General features: G+C 45.8%; 1 protein-coding gene and 1 long non-coding RNA gene across 3 annotated transcripts in view; one reads left to right on the top strand and one right to left on the bottom strand.

Annotated features, from left to right (window-relative positions):
• The window catches only part of Bace2 (beta-secretase 2), a 78816-nt gene extending 54771 nt beyond the window's left edge, over positions 1–24045 (top strand). Inside the window, exons 4-9 of one of the 2 annotated variants that reach the window (XM_027415710.2) lie at positions 418–546; positions 1677–1811; positions 2962–3063; positions 9901–10050; positions 12457–12625; positions 23792–24045. In XM_027415710.2, the coding sequence (XP_027271511.1) occupies positions 418–546; positions 1677–1811; positions 2962–3063; positions 9901–10050; positions 12457–12625; positions 23792–24045 (939 nt within the window). The remainder of the gene's footprint in view (positions 1–417; positions 547–1676; positions 1812–2961; positions 3064–9900; positions 10051–12456; positions 12626–23791) is intronic. The other variant, XM_035444497.1, reaches the window with a different exon arrangement.
• LOC118238785 lies at positions 20612–23571 on the bottom strand. Its single transcript, XR_004769910.1, has 3 exons — positions 23526–23571; positions 20805–20915; positions 20612–20656 (listed from the first exon to the last, which is right to left on the bottom strand). It is a non-coding gene; the product is annotated as an uncharacterized LOC118238785 (long non-coding RNA).
• Positions 24046–26967: the final 2922 nt, after the last annotated feature.

Raw genomic sequence — 26967 nt, 5'->3', positions numbered from 1 at the left:
TGGGATACAGATGCATGGTCCTTGTAGGCCAATGGTTACTTGTACGTTGGATGGCTTTGGAGGTAGGCAGGACTCTTAGAGTGACTGTGTTCTCTTACCCCAAGTACCTAAACCCAGATCAGTAACCCACTACCACAAGTTCACACACCTCCTATACTGAAATGGTGATAAACAGCTTGGCAGCATCCTAATAGCTCCCTGGGATACCACACTTTTGTGGTAGAACCTCAACTGTCAGACAGGAGGAAGCAAGGTGGGAGACTTCTGAGTGATCTCACCTGTTTTCAAGCATATGTGTTGATTAACCATGAAGACTCTTAAGTAGAATACCAAAAGAGAGGAAAGCTGACAACACCAGGTCACCCCTGTCTTCACAGTGGTCACAACGCAGTAACTGTCTTTCCCACCTTTGTGCAGCCATCAAGCTCTCTTGAGACCTTCTTTGATTCCCTGGTGGCCCAAGCGAAGATTCCAGACATTTTCTCCATGCAGATGTGTGGGGCCGGATTGCCAGTAGCCGGATCTGGTACCAACGGAGGTAGTCTTGTGGGTATCTTTTAGTCTTAAAGGGATGAAAAAAAATCACAAAGTTGATGGGTTTTCTGTTTTATTAAAAAACAAATTGGAACTATTAGACACACAATGTAATATAGGTACTGGTCGGGTACCTTATAGGAAACCACCACTAAATATTAGGCACCCTAACAGGATGTAATGATAACTTAATAAACTTCGTCATACAACCTTTAGAAGATGGATAATGGTCCAGCCATTTTTTTTTCTGCTTCTCCAAACCTTACCCCAGTTGCCTTATTTGTCCTTTGAGAATATACAAAACAGCTGGCTTTCTGTGGGAAGATGCACCAGCGTGTAAGGGCAGTAGAGAGTTGCAGCATGTGGTCCCCCTCTAGGCAGGGCATATACACATATGATTTCCATATACTTGATGGGAAACAGCCACTGTCCTGTCTTCCCTCCCCATTCACTCCCTTCCCTTTGTTCCGCCCACACACAGGCACACAGCACCCGAAAAATGTTTAGAATGAAGTGGAATCAGGGCAGTCTATCCCTTAGGGAGGATGCAGACCAACCTTCCTCAAAGTACAGAAGATATGAAGGACCCCTCTTTGGGAGGTGTGTCTAGTCCCTGTTCTCACTGCAGAGGATCAGCACCAGCCATTGCCTTCTGCTAACAGTCCACCTGCCCCATGTACTTCTGTTGTCTCTTTCTGGAGGGACGGAGCAACCCAGGACTGTGGGGTAGCATTGTTTTAAACAATGCCTTGATTAGGAAATCTTGTGGTCTTTTCCCCTCATCTCTGGCTTCTGAGGCAGTAAATCAGTGACAGTCAGGATGATTAACTACTCTACTGCATTTGTTTGAGGGAACTCTCAGTATCATGAAGGTGGAACTGTATGTCTGGGACACCAGTGGAGCATCTTTGTCAGACTAGGGCAAAGTATTGTGGGGCATGCCCAACATTTCCCCACCACCCCGCCAAAGCCTTCTATAAATGGGGAAATTTCAAGCATCACTACTGGCTATAGAGCATCAGAATAAAGTGAAGGTACTGTTTTGAATGGTGTTTTACCCCAAAGAAATGCTTCTCTGTGGAAGCTACTGATGTAGGCACATAGTTTTTACCTCTTACATTTGCAACTGTTTTTCTTCCCAGGTGCTGGGTGGGATTGAACCAAGTTTGTATAAAGGAGACATCTGGTATACCCCCATTAAAGAGGAATGGTACTATCAGATAGAGATCCTGAAATTGGAAATTGGAGGCCAAAGCCTCAACCTGGACTGCAGAGAGGTAAGTATCTTCCATTCCTGTTGGATTCTGCCTGTAGGGAAGACTCAGTATTTAACTGAGATCTGGGCATTCATAAGGTGTGTCATATTACAGGGTAGCTCAGAAGATCCTTACAGGAAGACCTGGTCTTTATCTGTGATGAGTTCAAATCAGTAAATTACATGTGCATTTGTGTGCACGCACACACACTGTAGTATAAGGTGCTGAGTATTGAGGACAGTGTCCAACTTCATTTTTATCTTCCCCAGTCATCTTGGCCAGCTTTATCCTCCTTAAACATCTCCCCCCACACATATACACACACAACTTAATACTCCTAAAGGCTCAGTAGCTTGACAATGCCACTAGGAAGACACACATTTTAGCCACATACCCAGTATCACACTGCATTTGGCTTCTTTTATTTTATGGTATTAAAATTATGACAGTTTGAGGAGGCCTCAGTTCTGTGTGTTGGTTTTAGAATGGCTTCTGGAGCTCACCAATCAATGACTGTATAGCTCCCTATAGCACTTCCCCTCTTGTGGACTCTCACCTGTCTCCACACTGCCCTGAGTTCTCATGATTACAAACACCTGTAAAAAATGTTGGTCTACTCCAGTGCCATAGGGTTGGGTCCCAAGTACACACTCTGTACTGTCAAAGGCCCTTAGTTAGCACTGAAGTCTCCAGGCTTGTATCACATTAAATACAGAGTGTGTGTTATGTGCATGTTGTTGTTAAATTTCCTTCCCAAATGCAAATGTGGGCACCCATCAAGAGTTGTCCTTCTCTTTGTCCACTGGGTAGTGGATTTTGAGCAGTTTTTAGAAGTGGCTTTTAAAAGGGTCATTTTAATCTCTAAAGTCCAGTGGCCCATCCCTCTGCCCGGCATGAGGGAAGGGCAACTTGGGCAGCTCCAAGAAGGCAAAAAGCTCTGCCTGGGAACTCTGGGTTGTGTTCCTGTCCCTTTCTTGTGCCTAAAATCCTTATCTCTAGAGTGAAAACTCTGGCATGGTTGGCCCCTGGAGATAAAGTGACTCATAGTCACCACTGAGCTACTGTGGCTGCATGAAGTTGTCAATGACAGACACAGGTGATGGAAAGGGGGTCACAGTATGTGGATGAGAAATGCAACCATGCTCAGTGCCTTTTCCCTTCCCTGGTTTAGTATAATGCGGACAAGGCCATTGTGGACAGCGGCACCACACTCCTGCGCCTGCCCCAGAAGGTGTTTGATGCGGTGGTGGAAGCTGTGGCCCGCACATCTCTGGTGAGTCCCAAGGTGCTTGGGAATCTTCTAGAACACAGCTGTGTGTTTTAAGTCTCTGGACCATTGCTCAGTATTATGACGATTTCAAAGAGCAGGTTGTTTTGTAAACTGTTGCTCACTTATGAGGTTACCTTTTGATATGAATCTATCCACAAGCAATACCTTCATGTCAACTTCAGAGGGTTTGGTTCTGAGTGTGCAATACTACCTGTGTTTTAACTAATAATTGAGCCAGCACAAGAATTTTTTTAATCTAAGGTAAAAATCATCTGCAGTATGATTATATCATGTGCTTCTTAGTGATAGAAAATATGGTCTGGGAACAGTATCACCAAGTGATGCTCTTGTTATGCAGACATCATGGGAGGTACTTACACAAAACGGGGCAATATGGGCCAATCACCAGACAGAAGGGTGGATACAATGGCTCACTGGGTAAATGTACTGGCCATTCAAGTCTGGAATCCTGAGTTGGAGTCCCAGAACCCATGTAAATGTGGAAAGAAAGAACCTACTCCACAAAGTTGTCATCCACATGGATGCTATGCCAAATATGTTCCCTCCCAAAATAATAATAAATAATAAAGTCTAAAAAATAAATGAAACCTAAAAAGCACAATGTTTGCAGCTTCTGCTGTATAGCAAAGCATATGACTTTGCAGTAAACTTTATAAACAGAGGTACACAAAATAATCATGAAAATCCTGGTATGCCAATGCAAAGCCAATCATGCAGCTATTTGCTGTCACTGTGTCCTGGGGTTGTGTCACTCTGCTTTTACACAGCTGTCAGTGCAGTAGGTATGCTCACACCAGCCTCACCACAGACCTGTGACTGAAGCACTGGGCTGGGATGACACAATAGCTGTGATGTCTCAAGGAGAGAGGAATGGTCCCCCTGCATTATAAGCTTGGGGTACCACTGTTTCCTTGTGCTTTCCATTGATATGAAAACTTACCTAGCACATGACTTGTGCTAAAGTAACAGGAAAGCACAATTGCATTTGTGTTCTTCACAACAAAACTAATAAGCCCCAAATCTGTTCCTTCTTTGGTCTTCATCCAAACTGGAATGGCATGTAGACATTGTATAGAAAACAAGCCAGATGGCCAAAGTAACATTTGTTAGATGGCCACAACCTGAAATATAACATATATCTGGTTGAGAACAGTGTATTAGTCTGGATTCTCTAATGAAACAGAACCGATAGAATGAATATATATGATTTATTAGATTGATTCATAGTTAACCAACAATGGCTGACAGCCCACAGCCAAGACTAGCCATCCAAAACAGCATAGCTTTTGAGGCTTGCCTACTGTTACTTTCCAGTCAGCGCAGACCAATAGTATAGACCAAAAACATCCTTCCAGGGCAGGGGAGATGGCTCAGTTCATAAAACATGGTGACTGGGATTTGGTGCCCTAGAATCCACGTCAGAGCAGGCAAGCATGGTGGCTTCCTGTAATTCTGCACTGTGGAGGCAGAGACAGGATCCTCAGAGCAGGCTGGCCAGCTAGACAATCTGGAATTGGTGAGCTCTGTGTTCAGCAAGAGACCCTGCCTCAATAGAGAAGAGCTACTGAGGAAGGCATTCACATTAACTTCGGGCCTCCACACATATCTTAAGGTTTTTGTTGCTATGATAAAACAGCAAGGCCAAAAGAAACTTGGGGAAGGAAAAGTTTATTTTAGCTTACATCTTTCAGGTTACAATCCATCACTGAGAGAAGTCAGGTCAGGGACTCATGGCAGAAACCTGGAAGCAGGAGCTGATGCAGAGGCCATGGAGAAGTGCTGTTTACTGGCTTGTTCCCCATGGCTTTCTCAGCCTGTTTTGTTATAGCACCCATAATCACCTGCCCTGGGTTGGTCCTTCAGATGGTGGGCTTGGTCCTTCTATGTCAATCATCAATCGAGAAAATGTGCCACAGGCTTGCCCACAGGCCAGACGACTAAGGGTCCTTCTCAGATATGTTTATGTTTGTGTAAAGTTGACATAAAACTAACCAGCACAACACACATGCACACACTTGCAATTATACCTGCCTATATGTACATGCTTTCACTCATTCATATTACATACACACACAAAAAATAATATCAATCTATCCAGCATTGGGTGTCAAAGGGTGTGTATTTATTAGTTACTTGCCCATGGCTAGGACACGGTGCCTTACAGGAGGATTTGTGTTGTTCATGGTTTCAGAGGTGCCAGTCCATCATGGTGAGGAAATTGAAGCAGAGCAGAGAAACTCATATCATGCCATCCATCACACAGATAAAAGGAACACATACCGGAGAGGGCCAGGGCAAGATAAAGCTCTAGACCCTCTCCAGGTGCCCTCTTCCAGCTGGACTGCACCTCCCACCTTAATGACCTCCCCACAATGCCATGATGTTCTGAATCCCTCACGGAAGTAATGTCAGCTAGGTCAGTTCCCAAGTACTGAATCACTTCCCGGAAGTCCAGCAAACAGAGGAATACTCCATATTCAGTATATACCAAGTAAAACTAAGTCCCACCCAGTTTCCTTTAGTTGGTAGCAGGGAACCCTCAGGGAGGCCCCCTGCTTCCATCCATGAGGTTGTTGAGATTGTTTCTCTATATATATTTACATCCGTCATCTATATCTGTTACCTGTGTATATCTCTACCCTTCTCCATCGTGACTTCTCTCATAGCTTGGCTGCTAGGCTGGGTGACTGGTCAAGGGCTACTTGGGAGGCTATGGTACCCAGCACTTCTTTCATGAAGCCATCAGTTTCCTTTCAGCTGACACAGCTTGGCCAACCAACTGCTCAGCTGTCCCTGCTGCCTCTCACTCTGCCACGTCGCTAGCGCTGCCCTCTGCTGCTCTCTCTCCATGTTAGCTTGGCCCACATTTCTAAAAGTAAGCAAAAAAGACCTTCTAGGAAGAGGCCTTTTATTGACACCAAGGCTGCAACACCAGGGAGGCAGCCCCAGAGTGGGTCTCCCAGCTGATTGCCTGTGTAAACCTCAACAGGAACAGCCTACTTGCATAGTTCAAGATGGGGTGTTCAGGCCAATCACAGCATTTGCTTGACCACTTACAGACATTTTCCCTGAACCAATCACAGCCATTTGTTTGGACCAATCACAGCCTTGCCTCTTAGCACCTGTCCAAACAATACCTTTTCTAGACTACCAGGAAAACTATTCCCTGCCTGGCTAAGGTGGAGCGGTTACAGGATCATCTAGAGTTCATCCAGGCTTGTCACAACAAAAAGTCTGGTAGTAAATGCTTCAAACAGCCCTGGCTTAGTGTCTTTAGTAGTGGGCAGTCCCTGCCATCCATGCGTGGTCTGAAGGCATCTGTGGAATGTTCTGCGTGGCTGATACTAGTTAAGGGCAGTCCAACTGGCTGCTAGACTGATAATTGCTTTGCTCAAGACAGGCAGAGCAAGGGGTAGTCCATCAGCTGCTAACTAAGGAGTCCAATTGCTCTGTCCCCAAATCTTTGCTTTTTTTACAGGAAAATGAACATCAGAGGTGTACTTAAAATACAAACTTAATATTGACAGTTTTTGTAACTGGTTTTTACAATGTTAACACCTCCCTGTGCCCAGAGACACATGGGTGCCCCTTGTCTGGCAAGAGGCTGGAGTGAGACCAAAATGGCCAAATCCCAGCCACTGACAGGAAAGCAGGTAATGTCAGATTCCAGCAGAAATTCAGGAATAAGAGGGGCTTCCGTTATTCTGTCCCAAAATCGCAGAAACCTGGGTCCATATGGGAAGAGCATCCAGCAAGAAAGTGTGCACAGGTTTTGGTTTCCAGTATCAGGCAGTGGTCCTGAGCAGCCATGCCCAAATCAGAACAAATCCGTATCTTTGCCAACAGCTGCTGCACCCCAAAAAAATGCCAAGTCAGTCTTTCCATGCTGCAAAGTTAGAATACTTGCTTAAAATCAGACCCTACTTAAAATAAGGAGCATATGCCCAGTGCTTAAATATAAGTATGTCCTCTGAGGGAGTAGTGTGAGCGCCTTCAGGCTTTATATTCTGAGCTCTGAAGGATTTACAAGAGTCACGGGGACCACAGGAGTGTCAGCTGTTCAGGCATCGAGCCACAGCCAGCCCTCACATGAGCCTGGGTAGGTGAGTGGAGGGGTGATGGGTTCCTACCTTGAGTTCATCTCAGTATCTGATGACTTAAATAAACCACGAGGCAGAGGCAAGGAGCTTACGGCATTTGTTTGCTGTGTCTAAAATTATCCCATGATTTCACTCAGCACCTGAATCAGGGAGGAGAGGCAGGAGATTGTCAACCTTGGGTAGGGCATATTCTAGTAGTGTGTATTCTTTGCCTTACAGTGCAGGGCCTCTGGCATTGATACCCTTTACCTACAGGGCTAATGGAAACCCATGATCTTGGCCTGGGTTTTTCCTAATTAAGCAGAGGGCTAGATCTGGACTCGAAGGAACTATAAAGCTGGAGCTCTGTCCCTCTGTTGTGTTGCTCAGGAAGGATGTAGAAAGGAATGGTTTCTAGGTCTGTGTTTTAAAGGAGTCTTCTGGAGCCCCAAGCTCTATCCATCCCAGCTCTGGCATCTCAACTGGGCTCAGCCCAGCACCTCCTTGGCATCTACACAAAGTGTCATCTATACAAAATATCTTCCAACTTGATAACTAACCTGAGGCTGGAATATAGCAACCCCTGGGGAGACTGCTGGGCATATTTTCAGGAGCAGAACATATACCTCTGGATCTCATGCGTGGGATCTCTGGAACTCACTCTTCATTACACAGTGGAGCTGGTCATATGCTTCCCTGGAATACTGGGTACTCCTGAGAGGCCCAGGCACTCTTAACCTCTGTCAAATACAGCAAAATGCTAAGGCCCCCATCCTGATAAGCTCATCAGGGAAAGGGTCCTATGATACCTGTTGGGGATCCATCACTCCTGGAAGAGACAGAAGTATATTAGCACTGGCATTAATGGTTCTACCATTACTGTGTGGGAGGATAAACAGGTGGCTTCCTGCCCCCCAGAGAGTGGGTGGTGGCACCTAGCGTGTGCCATTGTTGCACACAGGACCCACCTGGCGTTTTGGTGTTCGGGGTGTAGGTGTTGCCTGTTTCTCAGGACTGGCTCCTGGCCCTGGCTTCTCCCGATCTCATGATGTCATCCCCCATCACCATCTGCTAATGGTTCCGTCCTTGCCATCCTCTAGAGCTCAGAGAACTCAGGGCACAGATGAGCTGCATGCATGTCCACACAGTCACGCCTGCAGTGCTTGTGAGCGCAGACTTTGACTGTTCCTAAGCAGCACTTGATTCTCCCCTAGCCTCCTCTCACCTCTCTTCCTGCCACTGGCATCCAGTGGGCAGGTTCCTGTCAATACCTTTGCTGTGGCTCTGCCTACCACCTCTCTCTCACTCCCTGTCAGGAGCTTCTTGCTAGGGAAGCTCCACTGGTAACAGTCCACCCCCTTGGCCACATGTCCCCGTAGCTCTATCAGACACATTCCTTCCACCAGCGTGTGTCTCGGGCACAGCCCAGGGCCCGAGGCTGAGATAGCACAAGTCTGAGGAGACTGCTTGTTCAGCTGCAGGTAGAAGTGAGTGGGTGATGACACCTTCCCTGTTCTTGATAGAAGACACAGATGGCCTGCTTTTGATCCTGAGTGTCACTCATTTTTTTTCCACGTTCTTCAGTGTTGTCTGTGTGTAGGTGTTGGGCCCACATAGTGAGACATACACAGGCACAGGCAGGGGACACTGTCCTGAGAAGTTCTAGGTCCAAGTACAGGATCAAATCACCAAGAAGCAAGATTTGTTACCATGAACTTCCCCAGGGATAGGCCAAGTGAGAGAGGGCTGGAACACTGTTTTAGTGTTAAGTCAGGAGTCAGGGAGGCTTCCTGGATGAGTTGGGGTCTGGCCTGAGGTCTTAAGGAGGGATGTTTAGGAAGATTACTGCATTAGGAAGCAACTAGCCTAATGGACCCCTGGAGGCCAGAGGCAGGCAACACCCCAGAAAATCACAGAGACCACTGTGATGGGTAGTTTTAACTGTCATATTGACACAAGGTAGACATAGGAAGAGAATTGCAATTAAATAATTACCTACATCAGGTTGGCCTGTGGGCATGTCTATGAGGATTATCCAGATTGTTTATTGATATGAAACACCCAGCCCACTGTGGGTGGCACCATTCCCTAGCCAGGGCCTGAACTGCGTAAGGGAAGAAAAAACTGGGGGAAGGGAGTCAGGCAGCACAGCACAAGCCAGTTTCTCTCTGCTCTCAACTGTGAATTCAGTGTGACTAGTTGCTTGTTGCTCCTACCATTTTGTTTGCTATGACAAACTGCATCCTGAATTCTAAGAGGAGTAGCTCAGTCTCTTACAATTCAGACAAAAAGCCTAAGTTGCTTTTTGTCTGGGTATTTTATCACAGCAACAGACATGAAACTTCAATGGGTGCTTTTGGAATTTCCTTTCTTCTAAAGGCCTGATGCCCTATGGCCTTGGGGAAGTTGTCACACTTCTCTATGCTGTGGTCCCCTCCCTAGTAATGTGCAAGGGAACATTACCACACAGGTTGGCATGTTGGAAGACTGACATAGTCATTTGCCAAGTGTTTTAGCAGTGCCTAATCCCAGGAAGTGATCTGGGTGTCTTAGCAGTTTTAATAATTATTACTGTGTCATCACCATCACTCTTCCAGAAGACTGATGTCCCTGTCACTCTGTCCAAATGAGATGTTGTTTATCCCCGTGGGTGTCTAGTGCTGGGACCAGGAAAGTAGAGAGCTGTTTCCTGTTATGTACCAGGCTAGTCCCTGCTTCTCACAGGATCTGTTTTGTCTAGATTCCAGAGTTTTCTGATGGCTTCTGGACAGGGGCCCAGCTGGCATGCTGGACAAATTCTGAAACGCCATGGGCATATTTCCCTAAGATCTCTATCTACCTGAGAGATGAGAACTCCAGTCGCTCCTTCCGCATCACTATTCTGCCACAGGTACAAACTTGGATTTGTGCTCTTCTCCTTATTTTCACATGTAACTCACAAAATCAGATTTCATACATGACTAGGTGTCTGTGGCTGCTGCTTGTCCATGACTCTGCAGGTCTGCCTCATAAGGCCCTGGTCAGCAGCGAATAGGCTGGCCTGTCTTGGCTTGCATCTGGAATGTGTTGGGCTCACCACATGTCTGGGGTCACGTTAGTGGCATTTCTGTCATCAGATAGCATGGATGACAGTAGAGTTCTAAGAGGAAAGAGCCCCACACAGCCCTGGTCTTAGCCCTTTTCCCTCCCTGATGTCACCCAAAGGAGCCTGAAGTAGACCTAGATTCTAGGGCTAGGGACACATTCTCCCCCCTCTCAGTGTGGGGAGCCACACAGCCTCAAGGCATAGCCACAGGAGGGCAAAGCCTCTGCCTAAACTTCTCTAAATTTCTCCCTCCCTAAAATCTAGGGAAGTCAGATTCAGGTTCCTGTCACCATAATCTTTGGACAGGGCTTTGGGTGGGCATGCACTCATGTACACACACACACACACACACACACACACACACACACACACACACATTTTTTTTAAATTCAAAACATCCTCTAGCCCAACAGGAAATTCTGAGTTTCTTCATACACCCTTGAGAATGTGCTCTCAGTCAAAATACTGTCTGTTTATGCTACTTTGGTTTAAGGTAGGCAAATATGTTTTCTTTTTTTTTTCTGAGATTCAGCAAGATTAAGAGTTTCACAGGTTGCAAAATGTATGATCTGTAATTCTTTAATATTTATTTGGGGTAGTGTCTCATTGGGCATGCCAGACTAGCCTTATACTCAAGTTTGCCTGCTTTTGTCTCCCAAGCCCCTTATCTGGAGTTCTTCCTGGAAGGGACACACACACAAAAGGACCAACTAAAAGATACAAACACACCCTGGATGGCATCCGACCACTTATTCATGCCTGTCAGTTGTTTCAGATTTGATGCGTAATCTCTCTTCTGTGTAGTTCATTCTTTCAGAGGTGGTGAGAGGTGCATTCTGCACATGCTTGGGCAACCTCCAAAGCCTCGGGTCAAGGTGTTACTGTGGAAACCTTCCCCTGATCTAAGTGGGTCCTCTCTAGAAGTTGTGTGCCCCATTTAACACTGGCCAAGCTTTAGCCCACACATTCAGTTAACACACATTTCCCAAGGCCCTTCTCTAGGACAAGGTCCCCAGACGCCAAGGAAGAGGTAAGTTAACTCCTTGCTTTGAGGCAGTATTTGCTGACAGACTGATAGTGTAAGATAGCTACTACATTCATACACACAAACCCACACTCAGACACATGCACAAATACGCTCAACTGAAATTAAGCATAAAAATTTTTTTAAAAAAGTTTATTGAGAAATGTTTTTCTTCTTTTTTTATTTATTCTGTGTTTTTCACATCATGGACCTTGATCCCATTCATTCCCCGCCCCTTTGTACCTGCCCTCTGCCCCTGCACCACCCCCCAAAATAAAATAACAGAGAGAAAAACAAAAGAAAATAAAGCAAGAAAAAAGGGAAGGAGTTAAAAAATCTCATCATGGAAACTGCGGTGCAAACCAACAAGTCACACTGTATACCCCTTTGCCCATACATCTCTACTTGCAAGTGTTCATTGCAGAGTCATTGGTCTGGTTCCAGGCCCCTGGTCTCCACTACACGTTCTATGCTGGGCCCCCACTAGGATTTCTTCCTGAAAATCCCAAGGCTGCCCTATGTTATGGAGATCCTGCAGCTTTGGTGTGGGTCAGGCCCTTCATGTGCTCCAGCACATCATAGATGGGGTGGATGATGGGGCAGCCAAGTCATAACCCTAGGTATGGGCCTGGGCAGCGGTAGGGTTGGTCTGTTAGATGGGAAATGGAGAAAGCTCTCCCATGGTCAAAATTTCGGGGCTGGCTCATCAATACCTGCGCTAATAGTGTTAGCTCTATTGTGCTGCCTTGGCAAGGTGTAGTGCCTGCTCTCCTGAGTGTTGCAGCTGGTGGGGGTCAGGGCCAGCTCTCCCACTCCTATAACCACAGGGCCAGCTCTACCATGTGCCTCAGGTATTGATGGGCAAGGGGTGGGAAGGTGGGACTCTCCTCTGTCCGTGTTATCACAAGTCAGACAGGTAATAGGGACAGCTGTCCCATGTTCACATTCTTGGGGCTGGCTCAGCCATACCTCCACTAACTGGGTTGGCTCTGTTGTGCTGCCCTGGCAGGGTCTGGGGCCTGCTTTGAGACACTTTTGATCTCATGTCCCAGATGCCTGGGATAGTATCATTGTCTTTGTCTCCCTTGGCCTTTGGGGGGCTCTGAGCAGAGTGGGACCTCCAGTTTTAGGCTCTTGTCTAATCCATACTTTGTCCTGTGTCTTTCCCTGGGTTCTTCAACAAACAGCTCTACATTCAGCCCATGATGGGAGCTGGTCTCAATTATGAATGCTACCGTTTTGGTATCTCCTCTTCCACAAATGCACTGGTGATTGGTGCTACGGTGATGGAGGGCTTCTACGTGGTCTTTGACAGAGCTCGGAAGAGAGTGGGCTTTGCAGCAAGTCCCTGTGCAGGTAAGTGTAGCTTTTGTGGCACAGGAACTCCCTAAAAAGAGACCCTTGATAAATGTGCCCACCTGTAATAGCCAGAGTGGCTTGCCAGGTGCTGGCAAGCCAGCTCATTTCCAGTGACCAGATCCTAACAATGAAATTGTTCTTGGGCTTATTGAATGATGGAATGAGGTGACCCACATAAGTGTGTGTGTGTGTGTGTGTGAGAGAGAGAGGGAGAGGGAGAGGGAGAGGGAGAGGGAGAGGGAGAGGGAGAGGGAGTCTGGGAGTTGAACCCAGGTATGTATACATGATAGGGTAGTACCTACCAGTGAACTATATCTTCAGCCCTTTGCTTCTTAACTTTTTAAAACTGCATCTTCGTAAGTTGTTCAGGCAGGCTTTGAACTTGAGGTCCTTGTGCCTCAGCCTCCCATTGAGCTGAGATTACAGGGGCACCACCAAGCTCAACACACATATAGCTTTTCTAGCTCAGGCACACAGCAGGTTCCTGGAGAGTGCGAGTCATTGTAGTTGCACTGAAATCACTTGCCACACAAGAAATAAAAATGCCTATGAGCCTTGCTGCTGTATTGTATTTTGATTTCATTCTGGGGGTTCTGGGAATGAAACCCAGAGGCTCAAGCAGACAGAGCACATGCCCATCATTAAACTGTGTTCCGAGGCCATGAATTACAATGTTTTGACAGCTGATGCAAAATTAATAAAAGAAAGAATTCGTGAAAATCTGGGTCTTTTTTAGGAAATAAGAAGTAGAGATCTGTGGAAGCTGTTTCTTAGAATCCTAAAATAATAAGACCAAGGAGTAATGGTCTCAGAACACGTTGGGTGGAGTAGTGTGAGAAGCCACAGCAGAGTTACCCTGCCGAGTCCAGCTGAGGCCTGAGTGGAGCTCTGCAAGGAAGCTGCTAAAGTAGGAAAGCCATCTCCAGTAGGGCTCACATAACACCGGGTGCCATCGAAGACTAGGTACTGGTGACAAGCAGTCCAAGCTGCTGAAGAGGCCACTGAAGATATAGGCATGTGATTAAGTTGCTGGAGATAGAGCAGGAGAGCCTGTATCAGGGACAGTAGTCAGGATGACTGCAAGGTTTCAAAATAGTTTTTCAGGGGACTGAGAAAAAGCTTGCAACCTGAGTGTAGTGGGTCATGCCTACAATCCCAGAACTCAGGGTGGCTGAGGCAGGATAATTGCCTTGAGTGAATTTGAGTTAGAACCTGTCTCAGAAAAATCAAAAGTTTGAAGGGTTGAATGTGATATGTAACTCGGGGTAAAGTGCCTGCCTAGGGTACAGGAAGCCCAGGTTCAAGTCCTACCTTGATGTACAGCATAAAATGGATATGACAGCGTGTTTATAGCCTCAGCTCTCAGAAGATAAAGGTAGGAAGATCACAAGCTTAAGGTTACCTTAGCTTTCTTTCCTGTTGCTGTAATAAAGCACCCTGACAAAACCAACTTAAGAAGAAAGGGCTTACTTGGCTCCCTATTCCAGGTTATAGTCCACTATGGAGGGGAAATCAAGGCAGCAGGAGCTTGAAGCAGCTAGTGACATCACAACCACCACAGTCGTGAGTGGAGAGTGATGAATTCATGCACCCATGCAAGTGCACAACTCACTTTCTCCACTCTTGCACAGTTCAGAATCTCCTTTCTAGGCAACTGTGTAACTCACAGTGGGCCTGTTTTCCCATCTCAGTTGAGACCCAGACAGTCTCCCACAGATATGCCTACTGGCCTGGCTGATTTAGGCAATCCCTCAGAGACTCTAGATTGTGACAAGTTGACAAATAAAACAAAGCAGCACATAGTAGGTTTAAGGTAAGCTTCTGTGAGAGCACCAGTACCTCTGAAGGTGTAGTAGACATCTGGATAATGAAAGGTTGGTGTTAAAAGGAAAAACTACATCTGGTCTAAAAGGATAACTGAGTCTACACAGTCACACAGCCCAGACATACATGGTATGTACCATGTGACTTCTTATCCGACTTGGTATGAGATTTGGAATTCATGCCTTGTCTGGTAGTGGTAGTACAGTGGTGTGTGTGTGTGTGTGTGTGTGTGTGGTTGTGTGTTCCTGTGTATACAGGTGCACATATGTCTATGACAGAACCTGTGTACATGTGTGTACATGCATGTGGAGGATAGCTGTCACTCCTCAGGATGCTATCTATCTTGCTTTTTGTGACAGGGTCTCCCATTGACCAGGCATTCAGCAATTTAGCTGGACTGCCTGACCTATAAATCCCTGGACCCAGCTGTTTCTACCCCTCTTGGTGCTAGGATTGCAAGTGCCTGCCACCACACCCATTTTGTTCACATGGGCTTTGAGAGATCAAACCATGTGTGCATAGTGAACACTTTACTCGCTTAGGCTGCTTCCCACCCCTCATGTTTTTAGTCTCACCATGAGTAAGTGTTTAGCTTCGGGGCATCTGTAACCTATCTTGTTCAGTTGCCAGTGAGACCCTTCCCTGTCTCCTGTGTGAGACTGTGGCCTGAGGTGTCATAGGATTCTCAACTCCAGATATTTTACTTATTTTAAGGTAATCTTAAGAACTAAACTATCTTTCCCACAGCTCTTGCTCCTTTATTAAGTGTTGTTAAACTGGGGGCTTCCTTTGCAGCAGCTGGCATTGGGTACACAGAGCCCTGCAGGGGTACCATAGCAGCATGTCGTCTGAAAGGCCCACCACTGGATGTGATTTCATATCGCTTCACAGTGGGGCAGCACAACTGTATTGGTTTCACTCTGAACTGTATTTGATGTTGTAATATAAGTTTTTTTCCTTAATGGTGTTTTAAAAAATATATTTAAGGCCTTGTCACTTACAGACTTGATTTCACCAGCTGTGAGAAGATACCCTGGTATCTGTCTCCTGTTCAACACAAATTATTTAGCTATCAGAGCCAATTCCTTCCCTGGGGGCTTCAGTTACAGCAGCCAAGCTCTGAAGCCCTGTGAGAAATGGACTAGTCATTCTGTCTTTCTTTATCATTTTCATTCTTAATTATATAATACTTTTAAGTTCTAGAAAGCATTCCTTCATTCCCCAGTACCCTTGGGAGATGGGTCTCATGACCCTTCTCAAGTATCAGTATCTATGGATGCTCAGCCCTGTGTATAAAATGGTGCTGTATAGACAGGTAGCCCGTGCTCACCACCCAAATACTTTAAACCATCTCTAAATCTCTAGTAAGATGATTCAGTGCAAATACCATATAAATGAGGACACAGCTGACTGCATCCAGGCACATATTTTCAAATACTTTCCATCTAAGGTTGCTTGAATTCACAGATGTAGGACCCATAGCCCCGGAGGGCCAGCACTGCAGAAGGTGTGCACACTTACAGAAAGTCCGATCTAATAAATTTTCTAGTCATATTTCCTTCAAAAGCTTGTCATAGATGTGGCTAATACCCTTCCCTCAGCTGGTGTGGGTACTTCTTTCCTTTACTGCACATCTATTCCTTCGTCAGACAGGTGCAAGCATGTTGCATTAGACATCTGTTTCCACCTAACAGCCTTCCCAGAACTTGGCTGCTCTTTACTGTAGGTCCTAGTGCAGTTTCTCAAAGTCAGACATGGAGATTGGTTGAACTGACTGGATCTGGCTCTGAGTCTGATCACCACCTGCAGCCACCTTACGTCTGCAGGTGCTGCTTCCAAGCTCACACATGCTGTTGTCAGCAAAAGGCCCCATTTGTCACTATGAGGGCATCACCACAGCTTGCATGAGTGTTCTCAGAATAGTACCTGGCCCCTCTCTGAATGAGAGGGTGCCACAAAACCCTTAAGACATAAGCTGAAGGCTTTCTGTAGCCCAATTTCAGTTATAAGTGCTATTATTTGTGCCATGTTCTGTTGGTTCTGCCATGTAGAAGAAGAGCCTACATGGGCTAAATATCAGGAAATGGGTCTCAAATGGAACAGCATCTTATCTTAAATTCTGTCTACCGTAGAATTGGTGGTGACTCATTTTTATTGTCAACTTGACACAATCTGCAGTCACCAGAGAAGAGAGCATGCACATGAGATTCTCTAGGTCAGGATGGTCTTGGGGCATATCTGTGGGAAATTGTCTTGATTACATTAAGGTGGGAAGTATAGAAAGGGGATTACATACAAATAGACATTCATGAATTTATTCTCTTTCTGCTCTTGACTGTGGACATGATATGACCAGGTGCTTCAAATTTCTGCCTCAACCCCCTAAAATAATGGACTGTGACCCTAAATAGTGGCAGAAGAAACCATTCTTCCATTAAGTTGCTTTTTGTCAGGACAGTTTGTCACAGCAACAGAGGTAAAACTAAAACAGGTTGTATCAAAACACACTTGTTTGTTTGTTTGTTTGTTTTTCAATTTATGTTACTGTTGTGGCAATGTGTGTGTTCCTTGTCAGCTTGATCTCTTTGCTAAATAGTGTTACTGCTCACTGTAACTGCTATGTCATCTCACATTGTCTGAGTATGCCACCCAGATTATCTAATAAGCCTTACAGAAAAATAGCAAAAAATTTGAAAAGAATTACAACTCTATCACTAAACTAGAGTTTGGTTCCCACATAGGGTGACTCACAGTTAACTGTAATTTCAGCTCTGGAGGCTCTAATGTTGTGTTCTGGCTTCCACAGGTGTCTGTACACACACACATTAAAACAACATATCACTGAACAATTACATAATCTTATTAAACTGCCGTCTTTATCCAAGTATACAAACCCAAAAGGAAATGGGTGAACAGCTTATTGCACAGCCGTGTTCTCTCTTCTGTAAACAGTTTCCCTGATAAAAGTCTCAAAGGGTGATTAATTTCTAAAATGCTGTGATTCATGTCTCAGTTTTAAGTTTTTAAAACTTTTCTTGTGGTGCATTTCAACTTAAAAATGTTTCTTGGGATGTTTAAGTCTCTACTGGGTACTCATGAGAACTTCAGGGCCTCTACCCTGATGATGGCGGTTCAGAGTCCAGCCAGGTTTGGTGAAGGTGGAGAACCCTCCTTTTGCTCCCAGCCCTTCCTCAGACCACAGGCATCCAGGTTCCCTTGATGGTCAATTTTTGGACTCTTCACTGATGAGTCAGACTTTCACAGGCACTGTGGCTCTAGGACCCACTTCTTCAGTGTTTGGGGTCAAGTTTTTTGCAGTGTGACTTTCCAGGGGAGACATGAAAATGTCTATGCCAAATAGAGAGGGGATCGATAGACAGACCAAAGCAGTGCCCATCAAGTCCAACATGGTACATTAATGAGTTTATTGGTGTCGCTCACAGAGGCATGGACAACCCATGGGAGTGGCACCATTGAAAAGCTAATGTGGATGGGGAAAACCCCACAGGGCCACAGCCCTAGATGAAGAGTTACAGGAGATTAGTGACTGCCCAGAGGGAGAATCAGTCTTCTCCAGAGACAAGCCCCCTGATAGATTATCCACTCCCAACTGGTCAGCCCTGATACATATGAACAACACTGAACAACACTAAATGAACTCAGCAAGTTGTATTCACACACACACACACACACACACACACACACACACACACACACACACACACATTCATTTATGTATACATGCAACAATATTTTTTTTAAAAAGAGGCCACGGATCTGAAGGAAGACATATGAGGAGTGCCACATGAAAGGTATTGAAGGGAATAGGTGAGGGTGATATAAATCAAAGAAAGAAAAAGAAAGAAAGGAAAAGCCCCAACCCTTGTTGGTCTTTTACCTTGTATATATTTTTGTACTTGCAAGACTGCCTATGGCTGCAGAGAATGAAGTGGGGTTTGAAATCTTGGGGAAAGGTCAGGGGAAGGTTTGGTGAAGATCTTGTGAGGTCCTGTGGTCTCTCCTCCTCACGTGTTAGCAGACTGTGTCCATAGACTTATCTTCCATAGAGGCCAAGGTCTGTCCCCACGGCCACCCTGCATTGCCCAACCTTCATAGGCATGGAGACTCTAGCCCTCGTGTGAACTTTGGGTCAGGGAGTGGCTCTTCTACAGCCTGCTGCATGTTTAAAACCTGGGAGTAAGCTGAGCACACTGGCCCAGACCCATAATCTCTGCTATTTGAAAAGCTGAGGCAGGGGCATCCTTCAAGCCAGGTGTTTGGAGCTAGCCTCCTTGGCATTGCAAAACTGTCTCTTTAAAAAACACAAACAAGACGGACAATATGGCTCAGTGATGTCACGCATGCTTAGCAAATCCGAGGCCTAGTGTTCAATCCTCAGTAACTAACTAGATGAGTAAACAGTGGGAGCTGCGCTTCAGCCTCCTGTCTGTTGGAACAGGGGTAAGTTCCCCACAGAACCAACCAAACTGGTGGAATTAAGACGTAAAGAAGCTTCAACTGTTTCCCAGTGCCTTTGTTTCAGCTTTATAATTTCAGGCAGCTCTTAGTTTATAGGTTTACTGAGGGTTACAGTAGGGGAGCGGTGAGCAGAAGCCCTTTGCCAGAGTCCCTGGGACTCCAAGAGCTTTTCCAAGACTGACTTTGTGGACTTCTGGCTTGTTTTCCTGGAGTACATCAGTGTGGCAATGGTGCAAGGTGATCTGGGGGTAAAGTGCCCAGACAGTCTCCTTTTCTCTTTGTGTGTATGTGGGCTGGAGGTTGTATGTCAGTGTGTGTGGGTGCTGTTGCATATGCACATGGGTCCATGTGCATGGGAGGTCAGAGGTCAACTGCAGGTGTCTTTCTCTGTCACTCTCCATCTTGTTCTTTGAGACAGGGTCTCTTTGGTCTGGAACTCGACAAACAGGTTAGGCTGGCTGTTCAGCAAGCCCCAGGGATCCACCTATCTCTGTCTCCCCAGCACTGGGATTATAATAGCAGGCCACCACACAGGGCATTTTTGTTTCTTTGGTCCTAGGAATCAAATTCAGGTCCTTATGCTTGCTCAGCCAACACTTTTCATCTGAGCCTTTCCCAAGACAGCTTTCTTCTGCTGTCTGTGCCAGTTCTAACCCCCCATCCTGCTGGGAACCCCAACCCAAGAAGAGCCATGCAAATTAGATGCAGACTGTGGGGCAATGTGGAACTGATCCTCCCAAGTCTTTGTCATATCCCTAAACAGATACTCTGGGTACAGGAGCCCCTTTAGCTGTCTCCATGTTGCCTTGTCCAAGCATCTGCAGCTAAACAGATGATAATAATGGTGTTAAATTGACAGCTCTGGTGTCTTAATGCCTCCGGGGCTTCTGAAATACCATCCATCTCTTTTTATAGAATGAGACATTTAGCACCCAAGAGCTATATAGATTGCAACTCATACAACTTGAAACACATCGTAGATTGTGGCAGTCATTCCATGGAATTTTTCTTGGTGCAGGTTGAAAAGTGGATCATCTGGTACAGCTCATGTTTAAAAATAGAGAGAGTAGTGTGAAGATGAGCCTTTAGCGATATGCCTGTGCTTATCTACTTAGAATATTGTCAAAGACACCAAAGCTGAGAACCATAAAGCCATGGGCCAGGCCCCTCAGCTCCACATTGTATAGATGAAAACCCTGAGCCCTGTGGATGGTCTGTGCCTTTCACACCTACTACAGAGAATATTGGCCCAAGGGCTTAGGAGATGGCTCACCCAGTAAAGTGCTTGCCACACAAGCATGAGAATGTGAGTTCAATCCTCAACCCCCATGTGAAAAGCAGATATAGTGGTGTGCACCTGTAATTCCAGCTCTGGGGAGGGGTGGGAAGGACAAGAGAACTCCTGAAGTGTAGTGATCAGCCAGCCCATTGACACTGATAAGCCAAAGATCCCAGTGAGAGGGTAAGATATGGAGGGCTCTTAAGGAGTGACACTTGAGATTGACTTCTGACCCCCCCCCACACACACACACACTGCAGAGTATTCTTCCAATTAAACCAGGCATCTGCACAGAGTGTCTTCCTCACAGATATTCAGTTTGGTGGTGGGCACTTTGTTTCATTTTGTGTCATGGGGGGGAGAAGGAGATCTGACTAGCATACTCATCATCCTTAGTAAAATGATATGTCTTCCCAAGTGTTTATTATCAACCAGGCCGTGGCCTTCTAGGAACAACAGAGAAAACACACGATTAAAATTTTAACCAAAGACACTGATAAAACCATTAAAATAACAACATAGTAACAGCAGCTAGCACCTAACACCAACTTGTACCCCAGGCACCGTGTACACATTTAACATCCATTAACTCACCTATTCTTCCAACACTGTCACTGCCATCTGTGCACTGAGCGGGCTCTCTTCATTCCATGTATGGGCTGGCACATCTCATTTACAAAGTAAATTTGAAGAAAGACAAACGACCTGCTTCGAAAAGACATTCACAACCTAAGAAAGATGTTACTATCAGAAAGGTTTTACTATCTGAAAGGTTTGTGCAAATCCATGAGAACAGAGGAGTGAAAAATGGCCAATGAAATTTTTCCTCTTTTTTTTCTTTCCTTTCCTTTCCTCTTCTTTTCTGTTCTTCCTTCTCTTTTCTCCTGCAATCCTGAGAATTGAATCCAGGGCCTCCTGCATGCCCAGAAAGCATACTACTGACCTGCTTTCTCCAGTCCCTAATAGTTCTCCCGCTCAGAAGTAATGTAGCTTGAAAATCAAAATTAAACATCAGTTGGCATGTCCACAATAAGGCGTTTTTCATAGTCATCAAAATAGTTGGACTTAAGACTTAATGATAATGTGTTTTATCATAGAAAATGGTTACACTCAGCAATATCAGTATTGAGTGTTCTGACCAGTGAATCTATGACTGTTTTGCTTCCCTCTGTTTGCAAGGTTTCTATTGTAAATATGCATTACCTTCCTGCTATGGAGTGGGATCATTTGCCTTTGGATACTATAGGACAGAGTTTGGTACTCCTCCAAAAAGAGGTAGACAGGGAATTCTTTAGCTTTTGCATACCAGATGAGGGGTTGGGTCACCATTCCAGCACTGTAGCCCAACCAAGAGTGATCCAGGACAGTGATGTGGCTGGGTACCAGAAGACACCAACTTTTACAAGGAATTAACAGGTTGACTTTGCCCCTGGGTGTTGTGTGCTGACTGACACCCCTTCCCATCCCTCCCATTGGGGCTTCTGGGGGTGTGGATCAACTGAGGCTGCATCCCACCATGCTTGGGTGTTGGCAGAGCTGTGTTCACTGATTTTTCTTCTCAGGTGCTTTTTTTTTAAAAAAAAAAAAAAAAAGAAAGAAAAAAGAAAAAAGCTGTTATCATGGAGTCTACACAGGCCAGAAAGGGTTAGGGTTAGGAACCACGTCATTTCTTCTTCCTTCGAAGGCATTCTTTGAAGACCATTATCTCACTGTCATTTTGACTGTTTTCCTCCTCAAGTGGAAAAGTTCATATTTGGCAAGATTGGAAGTCTTGGGCTGCGGTCAAAAACTGAGAGTGGTCAGGAGGACCTTCTATTTCACTTTCCTCCGCCCCTAAGTAAAGTCTTAGGATACTAGAGTCCCAGAAGGAGAAGCAAGCCCAGTGCTCCACCTCACCCTTATCTTATGCCTGCTTCCAAAACGCCTTCCAGCTTCTCCCAGGGTGTTGCTGCTCTATTTGGCAGAGTGAATCTGGGAGGGTGGAGCATAGAATGAGGAGGATTAAAGTCTCATGCAGCAGCCAGCTTTATTCTGGGCCTCAATTTGTGTTCTGAGGGTATTCTGAGAATTAAGCAAGGTCATGTGAGCAAAGTTCACTTGAGTTCAGGTTGTATGCAGTCACAAGGGCAGGTCTAATAAGTTTAGACCATACACGGTCACAGGTCATTCTGAATAATGGGTGAAATGGTGGGTAATCTGATGTAAGCCCACCCCTCTTCACACCTGGGAGGGGCAGGAAAGCACGTTCCAAGAACCTCCCATGTTATGGAGGAGCAGAGGTTACTAGACTCTTGTCTAAGTAGAGTTTTCTCAAAAGGTCTCAGAAATATCTTCACATGCCTTTACTCATAAGACTGTGTTCTGACACTAGGATCTTTAGCAAAAACCATTATGGCATTCTGTGCTTCTATGTCACCATTTATACCACAAGCCAGATGTTTGATAATTGATCACTTTGGGCTCATGGTCCTTCAGATATAACATAGGAGGATGGGGAAGTGGACCCTCCTAAGCCAGTGCGAAAGTCTTGGAGCCACTAAGAGTGAGTTGGGCTGGGTGTGGTGATGCACCTGTAATACCAGCAGCACTCAGGAGGCCGAAATGGGGGACTGCCATAAGTTCAAGGGTAGCCTGAACTACATAGCAAGTTCCAGTCTAGCATGGGCTATAGAGTGAGACCCCTGATGGAAGAAAACCAAATGAACAAAATACCAAAAAGACTAGGTTGGTCTCACTAAGTGTTACATGGGGTCAAATTAATGTTACCAAGAGGCCCCTCCCACAACCATCCCAGGCAGCTTCTGCTGAGCTTTCCACTTCTTCGTCTTCTCTCCTGAGGAACACCACAGCCCCAGTGGTACCTCAAGGCACTGGCCAATGTGCTATCACCAATGGAGTGTGAACATTCCTAGGGAGCACCAGCTGTGTTTGCTTCTGCACAGTTCCCCACCTTGCAGGTGCAGCAGAACATACTGAGGAGCCTGAACACCAGAGGGCACACTGCCCCTGGGCCTTCCCTGAGTGCCTGCTCAAAATCCAAGCTGCTGGGGCCTGAGTGTCACCAGCCATGAGTTCAGTGCCCACTGCCAGTGCGGCTTCTTGAGTCACATCTGAGGCCTTTCCCCTTCTGTAATGATAACCCTTTCCGCCAACTGCCTGGGTTCTGCTGCTGCTTTAGGGCCCCCAAATAGCATACAGAGTCTTATATTAGTTACAATGCTGCTGGCCAATGACTAGGATTTCTTATTTGCTAGCTCAGTCTTAATTATAAACCATAACTACTAATCTATATATTTTTATAAGGACTTATCTTACCGAGGGCGATGGCCTTATGTATCCTCTCTTCCTGGGATCACATGGTGACTCTCCTCTTTCCTACATTTCCCAGAATCCTCCTTCTCTCCTAGTCCCGCCTAACTTGCTTCCCTATTGGCCAACAGTGCTTAACTTATCAACCAATAAGACAAACATATACACAGAAGGACCTCCCCCATCATCTCCTCTTTTCTGTCTAAATAAAAAGAAGGGTTTTAACATTAGCTGGCAGAAAGCGTTATCGTTAAACCCTTCTGTCTCCTCAGAGATCGAAGGTACCACAGTGTCAGAAATCTCCGGGCCCTTTTCCACTGAAGATGTAGCCAGCAACTGTGTCCCAGCACCAGCTCTGAATGAGCCCATCTTGTGGATTGTGTCCTATGCCCTGATGAGCGTGTGTGGAGCCATCCTCCTTGTTCTGATCCTCCTGCTGCTGCTCCCGGTGCGCTGCCGACATGCTCCCCGAGACCCTGAGGTCGTTAATGATGAGTCCTCACTGGTCAGACATCGCTGGAAATGAAGAACCTCATCTGAACTCCAGCAGCCTTGAACTCAGCTCTTCCAAGAGGGATGTTTCCAGTGGGCTTCTCTGTCCGATCCTCTGGAATCTGGGCTGTGTATCTCAATGCCTTTTAGACTCACTGTGTCTTGATTACTCTTGATTTCTAAGCTTCCAAATCTTTTCTACTTCAGAAGGAAATGATAATAATAATAAAAAAAAACTCATTGTGAGCCAAAACAGTGCATTGGGCTTCAGGCTTTATGAGACTGGTTATGCCAAACTGCCCAGTATACCACCAAAAATTAAAAAAAAAAAAGACAGAAATGGGCCATCCTTGGTTACTTATCATCCCTTTTTCAACCTCAGGAAAAATGAGTGCATTCAGTTGGTAGTTTTGGTATGACCATATTAGAAGGTATTCGTCAGACTACTGTCTGGTCCAGAACAAATGAAAAGGCTTTCAATATCCTAGCAGGAGGAGCAGCCTTGCACCTGAAGAGAGAATCCCTCAGCCTTCTTCAAAGCTCAACTGCATGCAGGCCCTTGGGTAGGTCTTGGACTTCACACAGGGAATGAGAATTGACACACAGATCACACCCCACACAAGACCTTGCCACGGGGAAGATCTTTTGCCCATCTAGGTAGAGTAGGATGGAGTTTTCATAAAATGCTTGTGGTGTCTCTGGCATGAAGGTAAAGATGTCTCTTGTGTGACTTGGGTGGGGTGCAGGCAGCCTGATTCCCACCATTGCCCTGGCCCATAGGTGAGGCAGAACAGGTGCTGAGCTGCATGCCACTCTTGACATTCTGTCACCAAGCTGGTCATGGTCACATACACTTCTTGGATCTCAAGTTAATTAATTATGCTTTAATGAGGAAAACAAACTCTCCTCTTTCTCTGCCCCTGTAATTGTTTCTTTTCTCCAAATCTTCTCTGAAACTAAGTTGGTAATTACTGATCTGGGAAATGGAGACATGGCCAGATGCCCGTGCTTCTGACCAGCTGTCAGGGAAGGAAGACTCGTGACTTGGAGCTGTTTCACTTTTTTTGAGTCCTTTGAAGCCATGTGCTTCCCTTTGTAAAATGCCTGGGGCCCAAGTGTACCATCCAAGGCAACTTTAAGGCACCTGACTGGCAGATGACCTGTGTGGTTTGGTTCTTCCCTCTGGGGGAGTTAAAGCCTTGGCAATGGGGGATCACCAGTGTCTGTATTTACTGCCGTTTGAGGCCTTTGCCAAAGAAAAGTGAAGCCTGTAACTGCATGCGGCCACTGGTTCACGATGGGACATAATTGCCAGGCAAAGCAAGTCTTGCCCCCAACCAACCCCATTCCTGTGCCAAGTTCAGTGTTCACTTTGTGCTGCCTCTGGGATGGGTTGGATTTAAAAAACATTCCTCCCAGAGTGCTAAGCATCCCCTTCAGCAGGAGCACCTTTGGTGTTGACAACAGACCTTGTGCGGATGTCTCAGCCATCTGTGCCGCTCACCCCGTCACCTCCATATTGAGAAATACATGGCTGTGCCAAGGACATACAGGAGCCATCCAGGCATGTTGCAGTGAACTGGAAAACTCCCAAGTAGCCAGAGGAACCTTCTGTGAGATTCTTGTGGGAGAGGAGTTGAGCTGTTGCAGGAGGAAGTTCAAATAGAAGCAGGGTCAGCACTGTGTTCTCACATGCTTGAGGATGTGTCGGGCCTGCGCTGGCTGATAGTAATTCCAAGATGTGTTGCAGGGTTAGAAATCTCCAGAAGTGGGATTCTGATCTCATGTTGATTTTTTTCCCATTGATTCCTGTCTGCTAGGCAGGTTTTCGTGGAAATGAACCAGGTTCCCCCAGACTCTGCCCCGCTTCCCTGTGCAGTGAGGACTGTGACTCCCTGATACAGACAGAGTTTTCACACTCACAATATCTGATCCTTTGTATTGGGTCCAGGTTCTGAAGTGTGGAAGGTCCCTGCCACACCAGGTTAGTGGGTGCCCATATCACAGTCCAGGACGCCAACAAGCAGGGTGTTCAGGAAGGTGGAAGAGTATTGCTATTTTCTATATTTCATATCAAATGTATCTATCTTTGTATCTGAGATACCACTGGGTGTGACATTTTAATGGGTATACTTAAGTTACAAAAGCCTAGCTTAGCAACCAGAATGAAGTAGACGGTTGAATTTGGGACATTTTCCTGGCATGTACTGCCTTTGAATTCAAAACTGTGGTGACGCCCACCTTCTCCAGTTCTGCAAATTGAGACTTCACTTGGCAGACTTTCAGGAAGGTTTGCCTCAAACAGGAATTGAAGTAGCACCCTTTTGAGAGTCTCAGTTTTACTTCTAATAGGATGAGGAAAACACTGGCAAATAGGGATTCCCCTCCCCCCCAAGATGCAGCTTTGCATCAGTTTGTCCTAAACCTGCCAGCTCTGATGAGAAACGAGGCTTCACTTTGATGTAAACAATTGTTTTAAATAAGTTAATGTTCTCTTCCTGACAAATTATTTAGAAGTATGGAATTAGCTGGGTGGTAATGGTGTATACCCCTTTGATGCCGGCACTCAGGAGGTCTGATCCCTGCCGATCTTTGTGAGTTTGAGGCCAGCTTGATCTGCATTAGTGAGTTCCAGGACAGCCAGGGCTACACAGAGAAACCCTGTCTTGAAAAAACAGAAGTCTGGAAATAAATCCCGCCTTCAGGTAGCTAATGTTATTTTCCAAACAACAGCAAGAAATAAGATGGATCTATCTCCCTGCATTGAGAGCTGCCCGTGATCTGTGTCCAATCTCCTGGTATGAACTGCATTTTCTTGCATCTTTTTTGAGCCAGAAACAAGTGCCTGGACTTAAAGAGACAGATGTGCTGCACATGACTATGGGATGTGTTCTTCCAGGTACATCCCAAGTCTGAGCATTTTTGGAAAGAATTTATCCAGCTGGTCCTGAAACCC

This window comes from Cricetulus griseus, chromosome 4, assembly GCF_003668045.3.
Source record: "Cricetulus griseus strain 17A/GY chromosome 4, alternate assembly CriGri-PICRH-1.0, whole genome shotgun sequence".
Lineage (NCBI taxonomy): Eukaryota > Metazoa > Chordata > Mammalia > Rodentia > Cricetidae > Cricetulus > Cricetulus griseus.
This window is presented reverse-complemented; position numbering and strand designations above follow the sequence as displayed.